This window comes from Vidua macroura, chromosome 37 (assembly GCF_024509145.1).
Source record: "Vidua macroura isolate BioBank_ID:100142 chromosome 37, ASM2450914v1, whole genome shotgun sequence".
Lineage (NCBI taxonomy): Eukaryota > Metazoa > Chordata > Aves > Passeriformes > Viduidae > Vidua > Vidua macroura.
The window spans coordinates 578563-604123 of NC_071607.1; the positions used below are offsets into that span (position 1 = coordinate 578563).

The following is a 25561-nucleotide window of genomic DNA, read 5'->3' on the forward strand; positions in this document are numbered from 1 at the left end:
ACACATCCAGTCTGTTTGTTTCAGAGCCTGCATCCAGCCCACCACTCCCTCCGCTTCCCCCAGACAGCCCCGAGCTCTGTCCCACTGAGGCAGAGGCAGCGGGAGCGAACACCGGCTTGGTCCGCAGCAGCGCCACTGCTGCTGATACCGTGGCTGGGGATGGGGGTGGGGCCGTGATTCAGTCCATTGTATCCCGCGGCAGGACGGACACACTGAGAGCGAGGAGCAACCCCTTGTACTGGGCAGGCATGAGTAGTGCCAAGATCCCCAAAACCAGGGTGGAATTTATATTCCCGGGAAAACCTCTTCTGCCCGCGCCCCGCGCGTCCTGCTCCTGTTCGCAGAGCGGGAGAAGCGGGGTCCCGTGAAGCTGTGGCTTCATCCATGGCCAGGTGGGGTGGGGGGAGGGCGAAAAGCCGGAGGAATTGCCGGGATTCTTGCAGCCTGGTGGAGGCGTGCACCGAAATATAAAGTTAGAATAGGTCGTCCATCTGTGGGTGGCCATGGAGTGTCCCAGGGGCCCCAGATTCAGGGTCCCCAAGTGATACCTATGAGAAGCTGGGGGGAGGGACCGAGCCGCATGGATCTTGGCTCGGCAGAGAGCCTGGGCTCTCCGCCCCCCCGGCCAGGTTTGGGACGCTTGGCCCGGCCCCCTGGACCAGGTCCTCCGCCTCGCCGAGCACCGCAGGGTCCTAGAGCCCGCAGGTGCTGCCGGTTTTTCAAAAAAAAAAAAAAAAAAAAAAAGGGGGAAAGAGCTAACAGCTCAAAGTACTGGAAAGCCACAACAGCCTCGGCCCAAGTGATTGAATTAAAGGCTGTGGCCATGGCATTTCATATGTCAGTCAAGTGGTTCATTGAGGACATGACTGCATGGGCCAAAAGCCTTGCATGATTCTTCTATCAAGTGCACACACCTTGCAAAAGGAATTTGATGAATGCCAACCAAGGCTTGACCTGCTGCACCTTACTGGCTGGGATAAATCTCAGAGGCCTAAGGGCATTGCAGCTGTGGCAAACAGATGTTACTCATCTTGCCAAGTTCCGAATTTGGGTATGTGCACATGTTTGTTAATACCTTCTTTTCTGTCATGTGGGCATCTGCTCACACTGGGAAATGGATTTTGACAAGTTGGACTGCCAGTCCTTTGGCAGACTGACAATGAGTTGTTACTATCTTAGAGGTGGTAACTGATTTCTTGAAATTCATACTAAGAGTTTGGAATCTCTTCGACTGTTCTGACTCAATATCCAAATTGAGGTTTTGATTGATTGGAGTTGATAAGGCTCTTGAGCTGTGTTTGTTCTCTTTCCTGCAAGGGCCCTGCAGGAGAGCACAAACACCGCCTTTTCTCTTTTCTTTTTCTTTCTTTAAACAAAAAGGGGGAAATGTGGATATTCTCAGCTCAGTCAGAGAGAAAGAGAAAGGTTTTCTAACCAGGCAAGAGCCTGGGAAACAGTTGGGAAAGAATGTAAATAATTCTCTAATCTATCTTGTTATTCACATTGTTTATAGATATGCTCTGCCACTGTGCGTCATTCACTGCACACCAATGGTGTGACATGTTTTTACTCTAAGACCAATGAAATTAATCTTCTCGATGTTCTCTATATATAAAGCAGTATATTTGAAATAAATCAGAGCTCATTTTCTTTGCCTTCTGATCTGGAGTTCTCTGTTCCCGTCCTGCTCGACAGTGACATTCAATAACCGTGTTTTGTTCCTAATTTTAATCATTGATACAAAGAAGAAAGGGAGAAAAAGGTTGGGGTGAATGTACACCCTCTTTCTAAGTCTAAAGCAATATAATGTATTTCAATCAATCAACAACAGTACAATAATGCTATGATAAATGTGTTTTCAACAGACTGTGGAACATACTGGACACCTGCCAGATGTGTCTGGTCTGCTCTGCATCCTACTCAGAATTACAGACAGCATCCTTATGTCCCTTCAACAGACATCACAGAGCCATGTAATTTGTTTACAAAATTGTTTGTAGTCACAAACAATTGGTGACTACCTCATAGAAAACTGGGACTATTGAAATAACAGTTGATATAAAGACTCTATTTGTCTACAAATTGCATTATTTTTTCTTAAAGTTGAATGAAGTTTTCTTAAAGTTGAATGTTTCAAAGTTTTTTAATTTCAGTTTAGAGTTAAGATATAACTTACAACTTTGTTTACAAACTGCTTTTCATGTTTACAAACTTTTTCTGCTTAAAAAAAAATTCTAGTTTTCTATTTATAGATTGTTTATTCTAGTAGTTAGACTTTATTTAACAGTTTTAAGAGTTAAGCAGCTTGTTGTTGTTAAAAATAAGCTATGATTTGTAACATAAACATAAAGGAATTTTTGCCTACAGACTCAAAACCAAAATGAGGCACCTTCACAGTCCTGAATTGTAAGATAAGTGTGTGTATTCTATTTGCCATCTGTCAGAGGTGGGCAGTTATTTTCTGTTAATTGGGCAGTTTTCTTTATCTCTTCTACAACCAGTCCTTCCTCTGGCGAGATATCTTCTCTTAATGGGCCACTGAGTCGCACTGCATGACTGATAAAAATGACATCATCTCATTGTGAGAAGCTCCACCCAGAGGGAGGAGCCAAGTATTCCTAACTGGATATAATCTGATATTTGGAACACCAGAGCAGCCTTTTCCCACTGCATTCCCAGAGGAGCAGCTGTCTTCTCCACTGGATTCCCAGAGGAAGATCAGGCCCATCTACACCACCACTGGACCTTCAGAGGAAAACTCCACCCTTCTACAGGATTACTGCTTCAGCAGAACCACACCTGTCACTGCAGGAGGACTGCAGCTACCATTTAATGGGACTGCTACCACCACCCTGACCCACACAGTGTCAGGCCGTATTCTGACTCTGTCAATAGTTTGGTTTTTCTTTTCTTTTTTTTTTTTTTTTTGTACTATTACATTTGTATTTTTAATTTTCCTAGTAAAAATCTGTTATTCCTATTCCCATATCTTTGCCTGAGAGCCCCTTAATATCAAAATTAGAATAATTGAGAGGGAGTTTACATTTTCCATTTTAAGGAAGTCTCCTGCCTTCCTCAGCAGAAACCTGTCCTTTCAAACCAAGACAGGCTGTGAGCCCGTGGGCAGAGGGGCCCCCGCTGGAGCAGCCTGTCCTGGAAGGACTGACCCCGTGGCACAGTGACCCACGCTGCAGCACTTGGAGGGGGGCTGTGCCCCAGGGGATGGACTCTGCTTGGAGAAGTTCCTGGAGAAGTCTCCGGTGGGAGAGAGAGCAGGGTGCAGCAGGGGAATGACTCCTGTCCCTGAGCAGAGGGAGAAGCCACGGGGGATGAACTGAGCATGGCCCCATTCCCTGTCTGCTGCCCTGCGGGGGAGGAGGTGCAGCTGGAAGGAGGGAGGCCTGGGGGAAAGCTAGATTTAAGGGCCTTCACTTACTTCTCATTATCTGGCTCTGAGTTTTTGGAGTTTTTTTGCCAGAAATCTCTCCCCTTCCCCTACTCAACCACAGAGGTTTGGGTAGGTTTTCCTTTTTTGGAGGAAATCAAAGCAGTGCACTGATGCCCCGAATTAGGGGTGTGAGAAACGATTGCTCACTTTTTAAAATGTTATTAAACTTTAATAAACAATACAGCAAAAGACTAGATGTTGCAGTGTGCAGCTACGCAAACGGAGCAAAAAGGCTTTGTGAATTTGAGATGGGAGTTTCTATTTCCTAAACCTAAAGCTGGAGTTTTTATTCTGTATTTTTACGTGTATTCATCCTTCCCGCTGAAGTTATTCCCATTGGATTTTACCTATAATGTATTCACACTGGGCATTGTTCTATTGGTCTCACCTTACCTCTTATTTTACCCTATAAAACCTTTGTCTGGACCCCAGACCGGGGTCACTTGTACGTGCGGCGATTGGGCAAATACAACCTACTTTGGACTGCACAACAAGTGTCCACTCTCTTAAGTCTCTTTATCTCGGTCTTGCTCGCGCTCTCTAAACAGCTGTGTCCGTATCAAACGAACCTGCAAAGGTGTTTGTCGCTTCTCTCTCTCTCCGGCGGCTCCCGGAGGCGCCTGGCCAGCTCTCCGGGAGAGAGTGCCCGGGCGAAAACAAGGAAGTCGGAGAGAGAAGAAAAGAATGAAAAGCGACAACTAAATAAGGAAAAATTACAGCAGTGGGAGCCCCCTCGTAACTACCAGCCATGTGACTCCTCTACAAAATGGATGCTCTGCCTTTTATAACCTTAGCTCCTCCTAAAGTTCTCTCAGTCACCTCTTTCTCTGCCGTCCATTGGTGGAGATTACTTTTTACATCTTGACTCCAGGCCAGGTGTTGTTTTGCTGCAGCTCCTGGTAACAAGTCAGCCTCTTCTAATGTCTTGACTACTACATCTATTACAAGGGGGGAAGGAAAGAGGACTGTGGAATGACATTTATAATAACATTACTATACATCTATAAAATATCTATCTCTTAATTGTGAGATCCTACTATTACATTATTTATCTGTGAAAAATGCATATTATATGATTGGCTCTTCACAAATATTAAAATGAATATTATATGCATTATGTTGGAAAGTTATGATGTATTAATTTTTTTGTAGTGCTGTATTAATCCTTTTAAGTAGTGTGGTAGATATAGTTTTAAGTTATAACATAATATTGAAATAGAAACTATATGATGTAAGATACTTTTCCTAACTAACTCAAGGAATGGATAAGAGAATCAAGAAATTCTTCACATAGAAATAACAGCAACAAGACACTAAGATTCTAAGAGAATAATTATTGCTTCCTTATTGTGAAAAGCCAGATTTTGAGGGACCAAGGCAATTGATTTATAAGATGAGGGGGGGAACTTGACAATAAACAGAAAAATCCTTAGTTTGAAAAGAATGTTTGCATCATGTATGAGATATATGAATATGCAACAGGCTATTGTTTTTAAAAGTTAATCCTTTGTTAGCAAAGGGTGTTCTGTGGCAGAGCAGAACGCCCGGCCGTCTACAATTCTTTGCTCTTTGTCTTATATTGTCCTAACTTTCATTGTCTAAATTCTTATTGTCCTAATTTTTATTACTATTTTACTATTATTAAACTTCTAATATTTTAACACAAGTGATTGGCGTTTTTCACAATTTGGTGCTGTGACTTGGATGAAATGCCTTGCTGCCGAAACCTCAGAAGATTCTGAGTGAGGGAGGCGCACCTTGTCAAATTTAGTAGCCTTCTTCTGTTTCTTCTGGCATGATTGGCAGACACATGTTCCAATCGGTGGACAAAAAGAGACAATAAAACAAAGAAAAGGGAAAAGGCTCTCTAAAACTGTGGTGTAATAAACGCCAATCACTTGTTTTAAAAATTTATAAAAGTTTAATAAAAATAAAATGGTTATAAAAATAATAATACAAGTATAGTAATAAAGGTTAGACAATTACAGTTAAGACAATTAATGAGACAATAACAGCCAAGAGTTACAGCCCGGGCTGGGTACCTCTTTCTGGACAAAATGAGCCAGGAAAAAGGACCCCGTTAAAAGAGAATTTACCCTTAAGAGAGGTAACCTGTTGCATATACAAAACACTTCATGATTATGCATATATTTTATTTAAAACAAGAAATTCATCTGGTACTTGTCAAAAAGTTTCTGTTAATCCCCAAGCGCCTTCAAGTCTAAGTCAGGCTTGAGGAAGTTTGTTTCTGTTGATAAGGAAAGCTATAAATTCCTCTCCTCTGGAAAATTTAGGGGTTTCTGTAATTGTTATCTCTGTGCGAAGAATTCCTTGATTATCTTATCTCACACACATAGTTTCTAGTTTAACTACTAAAGCTTAATTTTAATTACAAAACTACCTTTACTCTATTATTAAAATGTTAATACAGCATAACTTTCCAACATTACACATATAATATTCATTGTAACATTTGCGAAAAGCCAATCATAAAATATGCATTTTTTACAGTGGTAATTAGCCTAAGACTAAGTGTACACGAAGACCCAGAAAGGAAAAAGGATTGTAAGTAACTTTTTGGGGGGACGGATACAGGGTGGGGATATGTGTGTGTGTCTGAGAGGCGGCTGGTTATCCCAGACCTGCTACGTGAGTGAGGAGTGTCCTGTTTGTGATGCTCTAAATAGTTATTTAGTTGTTGTTTTGCACTGGGTGGTTGGGAATTTGCACTTGGTTGTATATTGCACTCTGTCACATTGGTCTATTCCACACACCTTTCTCCCCCCACCCCTAAGCCTCAGGTGTGACGGGCTCTCCCTGACCTGCTCCCCCCTCCCCTTCTCCTCACCTGTGTCCCATTGGATGTGGCCCCTCGGTTTTTCCCTGGGCTCAAAACACCCCAGGAGAACACTCTCTCTCTCTCTCTCTCTCTCTCTCTCTCGGACGCCATCAAACACCTCGGCCTCTGTTACCCCCTGAAGTGGCTCCTGATAATAAAAACTATTTAGTCCTAAGGAAAAGAGCACCTTTCATCTTTTATCTGTGTCCATGTAGGATTCCCACCCCATGATCAGAGGGGGCAAAAAAGGGATATCCTATGGTCTCCCACGCTGTGTTTCCATCTCTTTTTGCAAGAAAAATGGCCAGTAAAGAGATGAAGCAAGTGATAAAAGGAGTGAGAGAACCTGTAGAGAGTTTTTTGCAGGACAATGGACATATGCAACATATGCACAATCCAGCCTTCATAAAGATTGAGTAGAAGGTCACAATGCCCTTGAAGGACACGAAAGGAGAAGAACACGCTCAACTCCAGACAGTTTAGGATGTAAAGGCAGACAGGAAAACCTCAGCGGGATGCATAAAGAAGAAAAAAAACTAAATTAACTAAAAGCTTAAAATGCATGCACAGAAGGATCTAACCAATCATGTATTAGCTTGAGGCATGTGAACAGTTAGGCCGAACCAATTATGTATTAGATTGAGGTGCGTGAAAAATAGAACACAGTATGAATATAGCTTATTTCTTGCAATAAATCACCTTCACTTGATCATATTGATCATGGTGTGATGTCCCATTTCTGATCCTCTGCAAGAACCCTCCCCGGGGAAACTGGGACTGGGTCTCAGGGAAGGGGTGGGACCCCTTAGAGAGAGGGAGACGAGGGTTTTCCTAGCACAATGCACTGGGAAAATGGGATTAAAAAAAAAAGTGGAGGGGGCCCCTAAAAATTCTGCTAGGTTGAGGGAGAAGAATGCCCAAGAGCATCCAGGACTAAACCTGCTGGGTTGAGAGATTAATATGCCCAAGAGCATCCAGGGTTAAGCAAAATTCTGCCAGATTGAGGATATGCCCAAAAACATCCAGAGCTGGACAACACAGCTGGATTGAGCGATACCCAAGGGCATCCGGGGCTGGCCACAAGTAATTTCAAAGTAAAAGGTACCTTATTGTTGTCTTGTTGTGTGTGAGAGTGAGTCACACACAAAATTAACTTCAGCTTCCCGGGCAGTGGAGGGCTGTGGCAAAAGTTGTATGTGACCCACAAACAAGCCATTGTTCTCTGGGCATGTGCGGACTGTGGGGAGAGAGTGAGTGACACACAGACAGCCTCACAGAGGTGACCAGATTCAGGGCCCTTCCCAGAGGCCCGGCAGTACTGAAGCCCAGAGGCTGACCCCAAACCAAAGGGTGCTACAGTATCATAGGACTTTTTAGCGCTGCGGCTGTGAGGGGTGGTCGTGTGGCCCATTCCTCAAGGTACAGAGGGTGAGAAGTCCAGCTCAAGCAAGGTGTGGAAGTCTGAACCCCTGACTCTGAGGCCATCTCTAGGGAAGAGGGATAGCCAAACCTCGGGGGAGGTGGAAGGGGTCAGGGTGGAGGCCTACAGAGACCAGTGATTCTCTGGAAACAGGGATCTGCTTCATGTAAGTGTAAGAGGTTTGCTAATGTTTCCTTCCTCTGTCCAATAAAACAAAGAGAAATGTACGGAGTGCTGAACCTAAGTCAGTGGGGAAACTTGAAGGTGTCACTACTTAAGGTTCTGGGGTGTCAAAAACAAGTACCTTACATAGTCCAGGTCGGCGTGAAACAGAGATTTTTGGAGTTAAGTTAACAAAATAAATTAAGCATTTATAATTTAGCTTGTAGAGTTATGTATTGAATTTTAACCTTTTACTTAAGAAACCTCTGCCTAGTACAAAGGGCATAGGAAAATGAAAATTTCTGAAGCTTCTTGCATAAAGAACAATACCAGAAGAGGCAAAGAACCCAGATAAAGAAGCTCCTCTGTCTCCAAGCCTCTCAAGACTGACAGACGTACTCAGATAAGCACCAAAGCACCGAAAGCGCACGCGCAGAGAGGAAAAGTTCAAAAGTTCAATCATGAGGAAGACCACAATCTTCAGCCTCAGGACCACCGAGAGACCCCCGCACGACCACCACAGCAAACCACGCGTGCCCAGAAGGGAGTGGACTTATTTAGCATGAGAGTTGAGGACAGGCGGGGCCAGGGGTTGAATATGCATGAAAAAGTTGTGCAATGTATTGCATATGGAACATCTTTGGAAATAAAAGTGTGGGTCAGACTGAGGCTCGGGGCACAAGTTTTGGAGAGCTATCTCACTTGTGCTGGGCGCTGACATACATACCCACTTCATAACTACCCCAGGTTATGGAGTCTATTTATTCCGCGTATCGCTTCAGGCGAGGCACCAAAAAAAACAAAAACTCGGCTAAGCAGGAGTCGAGAAGTATGAATGAACAAGCCTGAGGGTGTGAATGAATGTGTGTGAGAATGAGTGAGAAATAAAAGTGAGTAAATGTAGATGAAAATATATGTAATATAGATTGTTTATTTTAACCCTCACTTTATCTCCTTGCAGGGAGGTGTATCGTATTGAATTGTATTGTGAGAAAAAGAGGGATTTTTTTGTAGTGGGAAGAAAGTGGTATTTAAATTGTTAGAGAAAGTGGGGAACAGAAACAGGAGACAAATAGATAAGATCTTGAAAAATAAGACAGAAAACCAGTAAGTTGAGTACAAGAAAAAAAAAAAGGGAATAAAAGGGTATCAGCAGAGATACCCCAAGATAGCCCTCTGGGAGTTACATTAGCTAACTAGGATAAAAATCCTTGTACAAAGTGAAAGGAAAAAGTAAAGATTATCCAAATTTGTCTGAATGGGCAAAGAAAGAAATAAGATCTGACCGCGTTTATTGACCTAGATATGGGGTTTTTTTTTGAAGTTTAGATTTGTCAAGATCTAAATTTATTTATAAATTCAAAAGAACCATTTAATCCAGAAGAAAGAGAGTATGCCGCATGCTGGATGGGAGATCGTAGGAGAATAAAAATCTTTAAAATATCAGAAACCCCTGAGACAAAGCAAGAAAAGAAAATAGAGGAAAGAAAAGGGCTGGGAACAAGAGGAAAAAAAAAATCCTTTACAAGTATTACCTCCTCCATTCCTGCTTACTTCCCCACCGTTCGTGGCTGCACCACTCCTCCCCAGCTCCCGTCCACGGCTCTGGTCTCGTCGCTCACATCTGCACTACCCGATTCCTTCCCCCACTCCCCTTCCTCCATCAGTCCCTGCCCTGGGTCCCGTTTCCTTAGTAACAGCAGCTTCTGATGTTTTTCTCAAGAAAGGCAATTGATCAGGGCTGCTGAAATAAAAATTTGGGAAAACCAGCAGGGCCTCCTCGCTCCCAGGAGATCAGAAAATGCGAATAGCACCTCCTAATTGAGGTCAAAATGATGAGGAGGGGAAGAAACACGTAAATGGTTATGGTAATTTGATAATCAAGGGAATAAAAGAGATGGCACCCTGAGGGCAAAATGCTAAAAAGGCTTTTGAGATACAGCACGGGAAAGAAGAAACTCCAACTGAATAATTAGACAGAGTTAGGAAAAATATGAAACAATATTTCAGAATAGACCCTGAGACTATTGTGGGACAAGCTCTAATAAGAATTAATTTTGTCACAAATGCCAGGCCAGATATTAAAAAAAAAAAAAATAGAAAAAGATTGAGAATTGGCATAATAGATCGTTAGATTATTTATTAAAGGAGGCTCAAAAGATTTATGTCCAGAGAGATGAAGAAAAAGATAAAGTGAAAGTAAAAATTAGAGTAACCGCTATACGAGAAAGTAATTTTCAGAAAAACCTAAAACCCCCAGGCACCACTCCTAGACATAAAAGTCGTAGAGACAAGGGAGAGGAAAAGAACAGAACACCAGTCAAACACAAATCTAAGGAGCATTCTAGAAATATCTGGTTTTAATGTGGGGTCGAAGGACATTATAGAAGAAATTACCCTAATCAAATAAAAGATCTGAAAATCTTCTGAGAGATGGGCACAGAGGAGGAATAGGGAGGTCATAGGCTCTATTTTTTTTAGAGACAAATACCATCTGGAGCCTATGATAACTTTAAAAATGAGTCCCCAAGAAGAAAAAAATAGAATTTGTAGTAGACACAGGGGCAGAAAGAACCTGCCTGTTAAATATTCCAAAAGGTCTGTGCGGGCCCGGGAGCGGCGGCAGCGGCCGGAGGCCGGGGAGGCGGCATTGGCGGAGCTGGGAGGCGGCCCCGGCGCAGGTGGGAGCCGCGCTGGGTTCTGCGGGGGCTCGGGGCTCGCTGCGGGCGGAGGGGGCGGCAGGGGGCTGCGGCGGCTTGCTTGTGCCGTGTCCGGCCCGTGGTGGCCCTGGGCCGAGGGCGCTGCGGGAGCGGCTGCCCGCGCTCTCCTTCCCGCCGCTGCCTGGGCAGGAGCCGCTGCTGGAGCAGCGCTGCCTCGTCCCGGTTGCTGTGGGTAGGGCAGAGGTGGCTGTCCTGCCCCCGTGATGCCCGAAAGATAGGCTGGAATTAAATACCCACAGACCAATGTCTATAGAGCAGGTATTTGTTTATTGCAGAGGATTATCTGCAATAAACAAGGTATCTGCAGGGGATATCTCCACCTAACTTATCTACCTTTGTCAAGTGCTGTGGTATATTTATACAGTAAGCATTGCTTAGTGTTACTATGTTACTATAACATCCTCATATATGCGAGGGAACTAATTTACATAGTATGATCTCACGGTTGTTAGATAGTTGTTCTGCACTGCGCTTGCACCTCCTGAATTCGGGGGTCGTTTGGGGTCTTTGATAAGGCTTCCAAGGTCTTCTTCGCATCTGAACTTTTCAACTTTGTCTTCGGATCATGCACAGTAACAGTGTTCCTTGGTCTGTCTGGTCCCAACCAGTCTAAATTATTTGTTTTCTGGCTAAGTGGCTTTACATTTGCTAATTTTTCATTAGTTAACTGTACACTAGCCATTACATTGTATAAGAAGTTCTTTATATCAGAAGTTATGATTCAGGTTCTATAGGTATAAAAAAGCTATGATTCAGGTTATACAGAGATATAAAAAGTCATGATTTAGGTTATATTGATATCAGGTTATATAGATATATCAGCTTATATTTGTTATCGATGAGTAATGAAATGCTTGGCTCTCACAATTAAGGGGTGAACATTATAGGTATGTTAAGAGAAGTTTTATAAATGAAGAGTTATGTTACTGCAATGTGTTCCCCCCCTAGCATTATTATCATGGGATGGTCTTGGTAATTCAGGCATTTGGGAAGGTTGGCTTGTTACTGTGGTAACGCCTGACCTCCAATCAGAACATAAGAAAATGACCTCCACCACTGGATGGCAAGGAAGGAGTTGACTGACAAGGCTCTAGGAGAGCTAGAGATATAAAAGGCAGTGCATTCATTCTGAAGATGAGCCATGTGGCCAGCAGCCATGGGGGAGGGGGGGTCCCAGTACTGTATTTTTTCCTTATTTAGTCCTTTTGTTTTATTTTTTGTTAAGGTTTAATAAACCTGTCATGGTTTGACACTGGCGTTAATGTCAGCGCCCCCATGAAAATACACCTACCTAACATAAATGCTGTGAGATGTTATTAGAAACAGAGTAGAGCAGGCTTAAGTTTAATAACAAAGAAAAATAACTTTATTAAACTACTACTACTATAAAAGACACACACACTAAATCTGGGATGAAGACCTTCTAAAACACTCCTCCTCCCACCCAGTTTCTAAAACAACTACTATGAAACATCACCCGAGATTCCTGATTAAGTTGCTACCCTTCAGATAATCAATACTCAGTCCATCAAGGGAGAGAGGAGTCTCTCTTGCACCATAGACCCCCCAGGAAACACAGTTGTCACCTCCTGTGTTCCCATGTCACACATGGCAGCCACCCGGAGAAAATCTGCCAGTGTGACACTCTCCATTCCATGTCACAGTGCTCTCACCACTGTGCATGGACAGACTGCCTATAGGGCTCCTTTAAGGGTGCTTTGCCACAGACCCAAAGATACAACAGTTCAGCTTCTCATCTTGGGACTACAGTCCCCTCCATTGTCCCCTGGGGCCGAGGGCCCAAGAACAGAGATCATCTTCTTCCTGAAGACAGAGGGCATCACCACACCCTCCTCAGCTTTTCTCTGTTCTCTCCATTGCCTGTGCTGGTAGTTGCTGAAGCAGGTCTCTTTGGTTCACTATTGCATCCTGCTAAAAAATGCAGTCTCTGTTGCAGAATTTGGTTCAGTCTATGGCTAACAAGAAAAGTCCAGCCAAAAGCTACTCCATCATCTCCTCCCACCTAAAAATTTCGTCTTCTAACATCTCAGGTCCCGAACTGTCTCTCTTCTACTTCAAATCGAGGAGGAGTAATATTTTACAAAGTCTTCATTTCCCAGGAAAGGGTTAAAAGTTCAGACTCCCCAGACGGCTGAAATCTCTGCCCAGAACTCTCAACTCCCACACTTTCCCCCCCTTCTCTTTCTCCTCTGCCGGCAAATTTCCAGATGCCATCAGGCTCTCTGTCTCTTTCCTTTTGTTGGGGGGGGGAACAAAGGCATCTCCGTTTCTCTCCACCCTTCTGTCCGCAGGAGCTGGCCTGGTTCCAGTCCTTCAGCCCCTGGCCTACCTCGACCAGGCCGTGTGGCTTCCTCTCCGCCACCCAGCCTGAGTCTGGGCAGGGGAGAGTCTGCACTCTTCTGCTGACCAGAACCAAAGAGACAGTTCCCCTGGGAGTTCTTGCTTTTAAGCCCCTCTGTTCTCAGAGGCGTGTCCATGCCTTCAGTGGTCACTCCAGGTGCCAATATCCAAACCTGACCACTCATTGGTTTGACCCAGCTTCCTGAAAAAATTCACTTCTGTGTCAAACCACGACAAAACCGTTAAAATTTTAAAAAGTGAGTGGCTGTTTCTCACATATTGATATAACTCAAGCACCTTATATAAGCACCTTGTAACTTTGACCTATATTATGTAGTCATCACCAGTCCCACCAGGCCTCACCAACACCATCCTAATTGATTCAAGTACACCAAACCTCACTTTCTTCCCTCTGTTTTCCATCCCCAAACTCCTCCGGCCCTCCAGGCTACCTCAAACTCCCTCCCAGTCACTCCCAGCACACCTCAATCCCCCTCCCAGCCCCCCCAGTGCCTCCTCCGCTGTCCCAGGCGCTGTGGGGGCCGGGCCGTGCCCCAGTGCTGGCTCAGGGGGTGCTCCAGGCTGACCTGCTTCACCTGGCAGCTACGGGTGACCTTGTACCAGGGGAGGTTTCCAGCAGCACCAGGAGCTGGTAGGTCCAGTCCCCACTGGGGACCACGTTAGTGGCCAGCATGTGACCCAAGAGCTCCTGCTGGCCCTGGAGCCACCTCAGCTGCACCTATGCAGGGTGAAAATTCATCATAGAGCAGAGTAGGCAGCTGGGGCTGGCCTGGGAGCTCCACGGCACCAGTGAGATGGACACACTAGGGGGCACTGGGAGAGAGCAGGGAGACAGTGGCGGGGTATGGAGAGAAAGAGGGTGTAGGGCTGTTGTGGCACTGAGAGGGATGGGGAATGGAATGGGGTGGCACTAAGAGAGAGTGGAGCAGGTTGGGGAGCACTGAGAGGGCAGGGGCAGATCTAAGTGGACTGAGAAGGAATGAGAATGAACTGGAAAGGGACTGGAAATGGACCGGGAGTGATGGAGGGAATCCCAGGGACTGGGCTTGAACAGGAAGGGACTGGGACTGAACTGAGCAGAATAGACTGGGACTTGGATGGCCAGGATGAGAACTGGAAGAGACTGGAGGGTGGATGGATGGAGGGCACTCAGAGGGGCAGGGAATGAAGTGAGAAGCACTGGGAGTGTGAGGAACTCTGCATCCTTGTGGATCTCCAGGGGCTGTGGGGGGATCTCTGCATCCAGCACCTCCATCTTTGGAACCACCAGGGAATTTCTCTGCCAGACATGGAAGAAGCTTCCAGTAGCTTCTCTCAGAACCCACCCCTGCTACAAAAAAACAGGCTGTGCAAACACAAAACAGCTCTAAAAATGGGGTTCCAGATATTCAGAAACTCAGGTGCACTCCAAGATGGGTACTGAGATGTCCAGGGGCTCAAGTGTGCCCAGAAATGAGGCCCCAGCTGAGAGTGTTCTCTGCTTGGCTGAACACTGCCCAAGGGCTGGGGCTGCACCAAGGGGGGACACTCTCCTCCAGCAGGGATGTCCCACTGTCCTAGACTGCAAGGCAATGTGTATTCTATTTGCCATCTGTTAGAGGTTGGGCAGTTATCTTCTGTTAATTGGGCAGTTTTCTTTACCTCTTTCACAAACCAATCCTCCCTCCGGGGAGGCATCTGCTGGGCTATTGAATGTCACTGCATGACTTATAAAAATTACAGCATCCCATAGTAAGGTGCTCCGCCCAGAGAGAGGAGCCAAGCATTCCTAACTGGATATAATCTGAGCTTTTGGGACACCAGAACAGCCTTTACACTGGATTCCCAGAGGAACAGCTGCCTTTTCCACTGGATCTTCAGAGGAAGACTACACACTTCTACAGGATCACTGCTCCAACAGAACCACAATCGCCACTCCAGGAGGACTGCAGCCACCATTCTGATTGGACTGCTACCAAGACCCTGACCAATAGGGTGTCAGGTCGTATTCTGACTCTGTCAGTGTTGTTTTGGTTCACTGCATTGTTTATTCTATTCTTTATTTTCTTCCCTAATAAAGAACTGTTATTCCTGCTCCCATATCTTTGCCTGAGTGTCCCCCTTAATTTCAAATTTATAACAATTGGGAGGGAGGGAGGGGGCTTAGAGTTTCCAGTTCAGGGGAGACTTCTGCCTTCCTTAGCAGACATCTGTCTTTCCAAACCAAGACACCCACAAATGGGGGACCCCCAGAAGCCCCTTGGAATCTTGGGGCTGGGCAGGTCTGGTCCTGCCAGAATGCTGGGAGCCACCAAAACTGCTCCATCCCTGCCCTCTGCAACTGCACAGGGAAAGGAAATACAAGGAAAAGCCCAGAAGTGAAGAGAAAACTGGGAGAAATTCTGCCCCAGGCACCAGCATGGGCAAAACAGACCCAGCCTGGGTACAGGGAGTGAATTTATTACCAACCAAATCACAGCAAGACAAGGAGAAGGGAAAGAAATCTGTCCAACACCTTCCCCCCACCAAACAGAGATCATGCAAAATGGGGGTCACCAGAGCTCTTCCCAACGGGGGGCACCTGGGATCATCCAGAGCAGATCCTCCAAGGGGAGACTGAAGCAGCGCACCTCAACGAGTCCCAGTGAGCGACCTGCACCTTCAAGGCCTGGAGCACGCTTGCTAAAGGAGCTGGTGAAGAAGGCAAGGGACAGGTCTTTCTTTGGAGATCTGAAAGCCCTTTATTGCCACGAAGAGGACCCAGGGACAAAGACCCAGCAGGATTGAGGACACAGGGTTAAATACGGAAAAACGGGTGGATCTGAAGGTCAAGAATCAATGCGAACAGGAAGGGCAGCGAACTAGGGGAACCAGTGGTATAACAGGAGCAGAATGCTGCAGCAAACTGGGGCCAATGGGGATCAGGAGATGGAAGAACATTCTAGGGGGATACGAATATGGTAAAAAGGGGCTGAACAGGGGTAATGTCAACTGAGTAAACCAATGAAATTTAACACATTACATGTGCCTGCAGAGGCCTGTGGGAGGGAGGGCTCCTCTAACCCTAACCTAAGAGGGGTGCTTCTCCCTGCTTGTTTCTGCCCCACCAGAGCTGAGGCGTTACAGCCCCATTGGCAGGCCCCTGAGTCTCCACAGGGGATGGAGTTGAAGCAGCGCATGAAGCTCTTCCTGCACTTGGGCCACTCACAGGGCTTCCCTTTGAATTGATTTTAAAGGGTTAAGATTTTAGCTGAGGGTTAGAACCAATTCATATTGAAGTTAGATACACCAACAATAGGTTAATGATTATTAGATGCTTAAGGTAAAGCTAATTGTTGTATTATGAGCTCATTTGTAGAAAGAAGTGGAGCAAGTGAACCATTAGAGGAACATATTGAAACCAGTAGAACAATGCCCAGCACCCGGACTCTATGTTAATCCATCATGAAGCAGGGGGCCTTGGATTGTGCCAGAGGGTCACAGAGACCTGACGAAGACTTTCCTGACTTCATCCCTGGGACCACTGACCCAGTTTGAGACCACCGACCCAATTCAAGAGAAGAATTGCGCACATATGAAAGACTAATAACCTCATTTTAACACAGAGTGAAGATGGGAGGTGCTGGGGTTGTGCATATGTATTATTTTGGGAAATAAATACAAGGCAAAGAACCTTGTGCAGTGCAGTCACGCATTTCGGGGATGAGCCCCACAGTACTGCCAGCGTCATAAACATACCGCTTTCTAAATTTGGCTAGTAAGAGAGGCTTTGTCCTTGAGTTTTGGTTTTAACCGTTCACCTTACTGGTGCCTCCGTTGGTGCTGGGTCAAGCCAGAGCTGGAGGAGAAGCTCTTCCCACACTCAGGACACTTATAGGGCCTCTCCCCGGTGTGGATGCGCCGGTGCAGGGTCAGGTGGGAGTTACGGTTGAAGCCCTTCCCGCAGTCAGGGCAGCGGAAGGGCTTCTCGTCTGTGTGAGTCCGCTGATGCAGGAGGAGATGTGAGCTGCTCCGAAACCTCTTCCCACACTCAGGACACTCGTAGGGCCTCTCGCCAGTGTGGGTCCTCTGGTGCCGGATCAGGTCGGAGTTCCACCCGAAGCTCTTCCCACACTCCAAACACTCGTAGGGTTTTTCCCCAGTGTGGAACCTCCGGTGTTCCATCAGGCTGCAGCTCTGTCTGAAGCTCTTCTTACACTCAAAACACTCATAGGGCCGTTCCCCAGTGTGGATCCTCAGGTGCCGGATCAGGTTGGAGCTGTCTCTGAAGCTCTTCTCACATTCCCCACACTTGTAGGGTAGGTCCACCTGTTCCCCAGTGTGGACCATCTGGTGCCGGACAAGGTGGGAGCTCTGGCTGAAGCCCTTCCCACATTCCAAGCACTTGTGGGGCTTCTCCACCAGCTCCGAGCTCCGGCTGGACCTTGGGCCACCTTCCTGGCACAGAGGGGTTCTTTCCTTCTTGCAGCTCCCTGGGCTGGGTTTACAGCCCCTCCTCCTGTGGTATCTCTGAGGCTTTTCCTTCTCCTCCATTGGCCCAAGGCTTAGGAATGACGAATCCTGGTTTGGGGGGAGAAACAATAGGTGAGCACCTTAGGCTGGGGTTCCTTCTGCCTAAGTTCCTCTCAGGAAGTGACCAGATATTTTGTGTCCATAAAAATCTCCAAAATGTGAAGGTTCAGCCCCCAAAAAAATCCTCACAGGAGATCCACCTCATTTCTTCACTCTGGGTTTTGGGCTTTTCCCTTCCCTTGGCTGATGGGGCTCCAGTGGCTCCTCTATTCTCGACTCTTGCTTACAGATGACCCAGGGTATTTGAGGGTCCCAGTGATCCCGGCTCCCCTGACTCTCTATTACAGGATTCCATGGCTCCCAGGGGTCCCCCAACTCCAGGCTCTTCTCCTCCACCCTTCAGGATGCCCTGGGTCCAACAGCTCTGGAATTGCCTCTCTCCACTCTCACCAGGGACCACAAAGATATTTGGGTCTCAATTCTGGAATCTGCAAAGTCCAAACAATTCCCCTAGAAGAACCCCTCTGGAAGACTCCATGATATACCAGCAGGATGGAAACTTGTGCTTCTCCTTCTGCTCCTCTTCCTGCTCCTCCTTCTCCTCTCTCCCTCCCCTCCTCCTCCATGACCACCCCGGATCCCACTTTCCCACCCCTCTCTGCCCCACAGCTAAACATCACCATCTGCTGGATGAGGGGAACAACCCCAAGGAGCATCCCAAGGCTGGACAAGGGGTTTGGGGAACACTCCACTGCAGATCCATCCCCTCCCACAGCACCGGAGAATTGCTCTAGGGATCAAGTGATGGGGACCACCATGAGAACCTCTTTCCTGCTGTCCCTCCTCCCATTATCCACTTCTCCCATCCCATTTCCATCATCCCCTCTAAATCCCATCTCCCCTCCAGCTCAGTTTAGGGCTGATCCTCCCATCTCTCAAACAGTTTTGGTGTCCTAAATGTCCTTTTATGGCCTCTCCCCCCACTTTCCCATCGTGTTGAAAAGAATGAGATTAAAGTGTCTGTACAAAAAAATGGTGTGAATCTCCTATGAGATAGGGCAAGGGACTTGTAGATAAGGAAGTAACAGGAGAAACCATCAGTTTCAGAAAATATTATTATTGGACATGGACTGCTGCTCAGCCAAGGTCCTGCTAAATTCCTGACCTTTGAGAAAAAGAACCAAGACTTAAAAGAGCCATTATTATCATATGTGATAAAAAAGGGGATAATATTGAGGTAGTTTACACATCCTCTTAGAGGTAATTAAGGACATGGACACGCAGGGGGGCAATAAGGGAAGTCTAGAAGGGATTTGGACAACAGGGGATGGCTGGTGTTGGTGTGCTGGGAAGGGACTGGGTGAAGGGGAGTGTGAAGGCAAGAAGCAGCAGGAGGAATCGATGTGAGAAGAAAATGGAAGATGGAAAAGAGAAGAATTGGGATGTTTTTCAGCATGGTCTTATCCTCAAAGTTTGCCAGCTGATGCAAGTCCTTTCTATGCCCAGTTTCCAGGACAAAAAACCAAGGAGGTCAGGATGTCAGGGGGTTTCTCCGCATTGGGCAGCAGCAGCACCGGACGCAGAGCTGCGGGACCAGGAGCACAGGCTGGGGGCCTGTGGGGAGCTGCGGGGCCGGGCCGGGGCTGTGGGGCAGCCGGGGCTCAGCGCCGGGCGCTGCCTGACCCCACCAGCCCCGGGCACGGCTGGCAGTGGCCCCCAGCCCCCAGGAGGCTGTGGGATGCCCCGGCCGCTGCCCGAACCTGGGGAGCTGCCGGCCCTGCCCACCGGGGGGGCCGCCTTTGGACACTGCGGCAGGACAGGGACCGGCTCTGCCATACGGGCTCTGGAGGGGACCCTGAGCACAAGCAGGAAAACAAAGGAACAGCTGGGAAATGTGGATTATAGGTGGAACTATCAGGATTTTCTTTTAAGGATTTGGTTTGGGTCACTGGAGAAACGAATAATTTTGCAGAAAGCTCAGCAGCTCTCAGAGGATGAGCACACACAGGCAGGGAGCGGGGCTGCAGGAGTGGCAGAAGAAGGCCCTGGAGCACTTGGGCACAAAGGCACAGCAGCTGAATGCAAGAAGGGATGAGCAAAAGGCCAAGCTGAAGGCAAAGATCATGACACAGTTCCTACAGCCCCTCAGGGATCAACCCCAGGGCCCAAGGGGGCCCCAGCACCCAGGGGACGGGGTCGGCCACAAGCACCTGGCAGAGGCATTGCCCTCCTGGGCAAGGGAGAGCCCACCCAAACAGCCCCTGGCAAGGACTCAGGGCTCCAGCTGCAGGGCACAGGAACACTGGAAGCAGAGACAACAGCACCCTCAGGAGGAGCAAGTCCACCCCTTGATGGACATGGATTGTCAGGGGTGTCAGAGCTCCCATTACACCAGGGACGCACCACACTGGAGGGCTGGAGAACATTCAGGCTGGGTCTGCATCCAGAGGAGGCCTCTCCTGATGGACACAGGAGCCTCTCCATCCACTCTGAATCTTAGACCTAAGGGTGGGGGGGGGGGAACTGTCAGGAAGTTATTTGATTATTCAGGGGGTAAGTGGGAAAAGTGAGATGGTGTATTTTCTTCAACCACTATTAGTACACGTGGGGTATGGGTTTTTTAAAATGAATACTATATGTATTATGTTTGAAAGCGATGTTATATTAATCCTTTTTTAGTAATGTTGTATTAATCTTTTTTAAGTAATGTGGTAAATATAGTTTTAAGCTATAGCATAATATTAAAATAGAAGCTATGTGATGTAAGATTCCTTTTTGTGACCAGCACAAGGAATGGATAAGATAACCAAGAAATTCTTCACATAGAGATAACACCAACAAGACACCCAAAAATCCCAAGACAAGATTTATTGCCTCTTTATCTGACCATACAGACTTCTTCCAGACACCCCAGAGCCAAAAGGATTGATTTAGAAGATGATGGGGGAAGTTGACAATAAACAGAAAAATTCCTAGTTTGAAAGGAGTATTTAGCATCATGTATGAGATATATGAATATGCAACAGGTTATGGTTTTAAAGGGTTAATCCTTTGTTTGCAAGGTAGGCTTTTTGGAGGCTTAATGCCCAGAAAGCAGCTGGACATCTGTAATTCTTTGCTTTTTATTGTCCTTTATTGTCCTAACTCTTATTGTCCAAATCCTTATTGCTCAAATTTTTATTACTGTTTTTATAACTATTTTATTACTATTAAACTTTTAAAAATTTTAAACATGTGATTGGTGTTTTTCACAGGTTTGAAAAGCATTAATTTTTGCTTGCTCTTAATTGTGATTATAATTTCTGGGAAGGGATTTTATGGTGAATGTGTGAATGCAAATTAATATTGCAAAACGTATTTAATTACTTTAACAATTCCCTATTTGGAGGGAAGGAAGGGCTTACAGCCTTTTATTGAGTCCCTGCTGAAGGCAGGGCTTTTGGAGCCAGGGACGTCTCCCTACAACACTTCTATCTTGACAGTCAAGAAATCAGAAGGATAGACAGCAGAAGAAAAGCAGAATTTTCAAGTGTCAAAAAGTAGATAAACTGAGGCTCCTGCCCTGGCCCTCCTAGACAGGGACAGGGAAAAAGAATTGTAAGTGAATGTTAAACAGGGCCAAGCCAAAGGAATTCTTGGGCTAAAATGTTTAACCCAGTGGCCAGAGTGGCCTCATTGTCTGCAGAATTGTACACCCACAGCTTTCACGGGAACTGAGGCCTGAAAATTGACAGCCGGAGCATCTCTTATTGTTCAAGTCTGGCATCAAGTTAAAGCTTTGACAACCAGAAGAGCCTCTAAATGGATGAGCAGTGCTCGGTTATTACAGTATTAAACTTGTTCAGTGGCACAGGAGGATTCTGAACTGAGGGCAGGGGAAGGGTTTAACCCAGCCTCCTGTTTGAACAGCCTGGAGAAAGGTTGGGAAGAAACCCAGGACTGCATTCAAGTGACAGAGTTCCAGAGCCAGACTGGGAGAGATTCATGAGACATTCCCTGGCCTGGGGGAGAAAATGTGTTTGTGGATGGCTCTTCAAGGGCAGCAGAAGGGAAAAGAGTCACAAGACGCTATTATTAAGGAAGGGGAATCAGACAAAGCTTAGGTTACTGCACCATGGTCAGCTCAACCGGTGCAGTTGTGTGTGCTTGTAAGAGCCTGGCACTGAAATGCCCTGAACAGGAAGGCTTCAATATCTTCTGGTGACACCATGTCACCCAACAGGGTGGCAAAAGCAATTCTGAGTGCTTCAGCAATTACTGGATCAGTTATTAAGGTATTTTATAAACGAATAATTTCAAGTTTAATTTTTTTACTGGATGTTACACCACTCAACTGAGATGAGTTTAACAGCTCAACAGACTGAGAATAGCCCAAAAAATACCCACAAAGGTAACGAAAACATCAACGCCCAGCAGCAAACAGCAACCAATATCTACCCCAGACACTGCCCCCGGCAGAGTTGGAGACACCTGGTCTGGAAAGGAAATCCAGGAGTGGGGACCTAATTAACATCAAAGGCAAAGAAATCCGGGCCCAGTTGGAAACCATACACTAAGAACTACACAAGTTGGAATCGATGCACATTAAACCAATGGATTTACATTAGTTCAGAATGTAGAAAGTTTAGGAAAAAGCTAGTAAAACTCAAGTGTCATGGAATGATTTTTCTCTGCACAGCCGGGCTATAAGTGGATGAAATTATTTCTGTTGCACATCCTGGCCAGAATTAAGTCATGCCTTGATTTTCTAACACTAGAAATGTTGTTGGAGAGTTTTGGGTCTTCTCGCAGATAAGAGCACACCATGAGAATGTTTTTTTCATAACAATGCTACTTTTATATTGTCAGTTAGGTTTGGGCCAGGGGTATGAGAATCAATTTTTATTCTTAAGAGAAGTAGCAGAAATTTTTCTTCCTTTGTGAGGTTTTTGTGTATATGTGTGCGTAGCTGTTGCGATGGCAAAATTTTGGTCTGGGTTGTTCTATGTTAACTTCAGGCTTCATTTTAAAAAACTAGAAGAGCTTCAAAGGTGACCCTTTAACTTGTAAACAGTTAATAGAATATTGTTTTAAAAAAGGCAGAAAAAGAGGTGGAGGGGAGAGAACACTTGAGTTACCAGACTGCTGCACTTGAACACAAGGTTGAGTTCCAGGCAGCCAGAAGAGGAACTTTAGAAATGCAAATTAACACTGCTGGGGCAAAGTGTGGGCAAAGTTCCTGGCTCTTCTTGCCTGGGGCAGGAATTGGGCTGATTCCCTCTGCCCCTCACCCCAAGCTCTGCCTGCTTGCACAGATGCAATCTGCACAGCTGAAGGCAGAGCCCATGGTGAGGATCTCTGACTCTGCAACAGAAATGGGTTAAAGTGCAAAGGGAAACAGCAAATGGAGAATGTTGTAAAAACTTGACTAAAATAAGGGGGGGATCATCCCTGTGCCCACTCCAACATGTGCTGTCACTGTCTATGCTATATAGGGTGGATTACAGCACGGGGCGGGGGGGGGAGGTTTGCTATCAAAAATTCAGGGAAATTAGTTGGAATCCAAGTATTTGACGATTTAATTATAAAAAAGCGGTCAATTGATGCAGCCCTGGCTGGAGGGAGCACCCAAAAATGGGGAAAAGATGAAGAGCCACCAGAAAAAATCCTACAACACCATGGACCAGCCCCTGGGAACTGTGAAAAATACATATTAAATGATTGCCTCATCATAAATATTAAATTGAACATTATATGTGTTATGCTGGAAAGTTATTTTTAGTACAGTATTAATCCTTCTTAAGTAGTGTGGTAGATATAGATTATAATATAATGTTATAATAAAAACTATGTGAGGCAAGATATTTTGTAACAAGCTCAAGAAAGGGATGATTTAATGAGAGAAAATTGGTCAATTGATGCAGCCCTGGCTGGAGACAGTGCCCAAAAATGGGGAAAAGATGAACGGCCACCAGAACAAATCCTACAATACCACAGACCAGCCCCTGGGAACCTGAACCAATTCATATCAGGAGACAGAGAACCCATTTATCATTTCAATAGCGTCATTCGATTACAAGCTGTCCTTGAAATAAGAACCAAGCAGACACCTCCAGCTCCTGACCTTCCTGCCGACCAATCCACTGAAATGAGGAACACAACATTTCACCAGGGGATGGGATCAGATTATCATTTGGCAGAAAAAGGAGGAGTTTGTGGAAAATTAAATGACACAAACTGCTGCTTGCAAATAGATAACAATGGAGAAGTAGGGAAACAGATAACAAAGGAAACAAGAAAGCAGCTCATGTTCCGGTCCAAATGTGGAAAGGATGGGAATGGGACACGGTTTCGTGGTTCCCTCGCACACCATGGGTTAAACGAACACTGTTTCTCCGCTTATGTACTACAGCAACTCTCATTTTTTACCATGCAAGACACCTTGAGCGTGCAGCTCATTCAGAAGGTGAGCAAGAGGATTGTTATAGATGAGTAATATGCTGATTGGCTCTCGCAATTAAGGGACGAATATTTTGTGTATGTTAAGAGAACTTTTGTTGATGTATGGTTGCTATTGTAGTTTGTTATTTGGACATCCTCTGTTCTCCCCATTGTCCCCTATCCCCTCCTGTACTGTTGCCAGCGGACAACCTCGGTTGTCAGGGTCATGTGGAGGGAGGGCGGGCACAAGTGCCCCTTGCCTGGGGCAGGTAGGAATGGGGAACACCTCACCTCCAATCGAGTGGCATGAAGGTCTCCACCAATGAGGGCAAGCAAGAGTTGACTGGCACACTTTGACAGGTGCCAAGGTTGGCTGATAAAACACCAGCGTAGAATAGGCAGAGCAGCCATTTTGTGGATGAGCATCTGGCAGGTGGCCGCTCTGGCAGCGCTGTCCCTTTTACCTTAGGCAGTCCTTAGTTGTGTTTGTTTTAGTTTAATAAACCTTTAAAGCTTTAAAGGGAGAGGTCGTTTCCCACAGGGATGCAGGGTAGCCAGGCCCCCTGATCCAGAAACGGCTACGAAAGGACAGGGACTGAGGTAATTGAGAATAATCCCAAAACCAAAGACGGCCCAGGAAGAAAAAACAGAGTCAATGTGTGAATCGGCCTGGAGAGAGGGCCCGGGACTTGTAGATAAGGAAGTAATGGGAGAAACCGTCAGTTTCAGAAAATGTTACTAATTAACACGGACTGCTTCTCAGACTAAGTCCCGCTAAATTCCTGAACTTCGAGAAGAACAAAAACTTAACAAAACCATGAATATCGGATGTTATATAAGGGGGGGTGGAAGTTTGCATCTTAAGGGTGACATGCGGCAGGCGGATCAGGAAGTCTAAACCTTCCAAGTACCTCAGCCAGTGGGCAAAGGCAGAGGGAGATGCGGCCGGGAAAATGAGCATAAAAAGGGAGGCTGCGTACTACAACAAGGGCAGAGAGCGCACGGCAAATGCCCCACGGCCTCTCCCTCTGCTCAGCAATAAAGTCACTTTTACAGGACTCCTCGGTCTCCTCTGGGCACAGAAACCTCCGGCGACCTGAACTTCCCCGCACGCTCTCGGCGACGGGGCAGCCACCTCTGTCCTACCCACAGCAAGCGGGACGAGGCAGCGCTGCTCCGGCAGCGGCTCCTGCCCAGGCAGCGGCGGGAAGGAGAGCGCGGGCAGCCGCTCCCGCAGCGCCCTCGGCCCAGGGCCACCACGGGCCGGACACGGCACAAGCAAGCCGCCGCAGCCCCCTGCCGCCCCCTCCGCCCGCAGCGAGCCCCGAGCCCCCGCAGAACCCAGCGCGGCTCCCACCTGCGCCGGGGCCGCCTCCCAGCTCCGCCAATGCCGCCTCCCCGGCCTCCGGCCGCTGCTGCCGCCGCTCCCGGGCCCGCACACACGCTCCGCCAATGGCGCCGCTGCCCAGCCAGGGCCGCCCTCAGGCCGCCAGCGGGGCCGTGCTTCGCCCCGCTCTCACCAATCAGCGCGCCACAACCACGACTGACGGCACAGCCGGCCAATCGCAGCGAGGGGCGGGCTCTGCACACGGCACCGCCTCGCCCCGCGCTCTCAGGGCCCCCCGGGCTGGGCGAGGGCAAAGCCGCAGCTGAGGAACAGCCCTGGAACGGGCCCGGGC

At 46.8% G+C, this 25561-nt stretch overlaps 2 protein-coding genes across 2 annotated transcripts in view; one reads left to right on the forward strand and one right to left on the reverse strand.

Moving 5' to 3' along the window:
- Positions 1 to 10485: 10485 nt before the first annotated feature.
- The window catches only part of LOC128821280 (serine/threonine-protein kinase PAK 3-like), a 74604-nt gene continuing 59528 nt past the window's right edge, over positions 10486 to 25561 (forward strand). Inside the window, exon 1 of the mRNA XM_054002237.1 lies at positions 10486 to 10550. The gene's annotated coding sequence lies outside the window, so the exon portion shown is untranslated. The remainder of the gene's footprint in view (positions 10551 to 25561) is intronic.
- LOC128821274 (zinc finger protein 774-like) lies at positions 12853 to 25307 on the reverse strand. Its single transcript, XM_054002228.1, has 2 exons — positions 25240 to 25307; positions 12853 to 17510 (listed from the first exon to the last, which is right to left on the reverse strand). Exon 2 carries the CDS (start codon positions 17481 to 17483, stop codon positions 16752 to 16754), a length of 732 nt encoding a protein of 243 aa, XP_053858203.1. The 5' UTR covers positions 17484 to 17510; positions 25240 to 25307; the 3' UTR covers positions 12853 to 16751.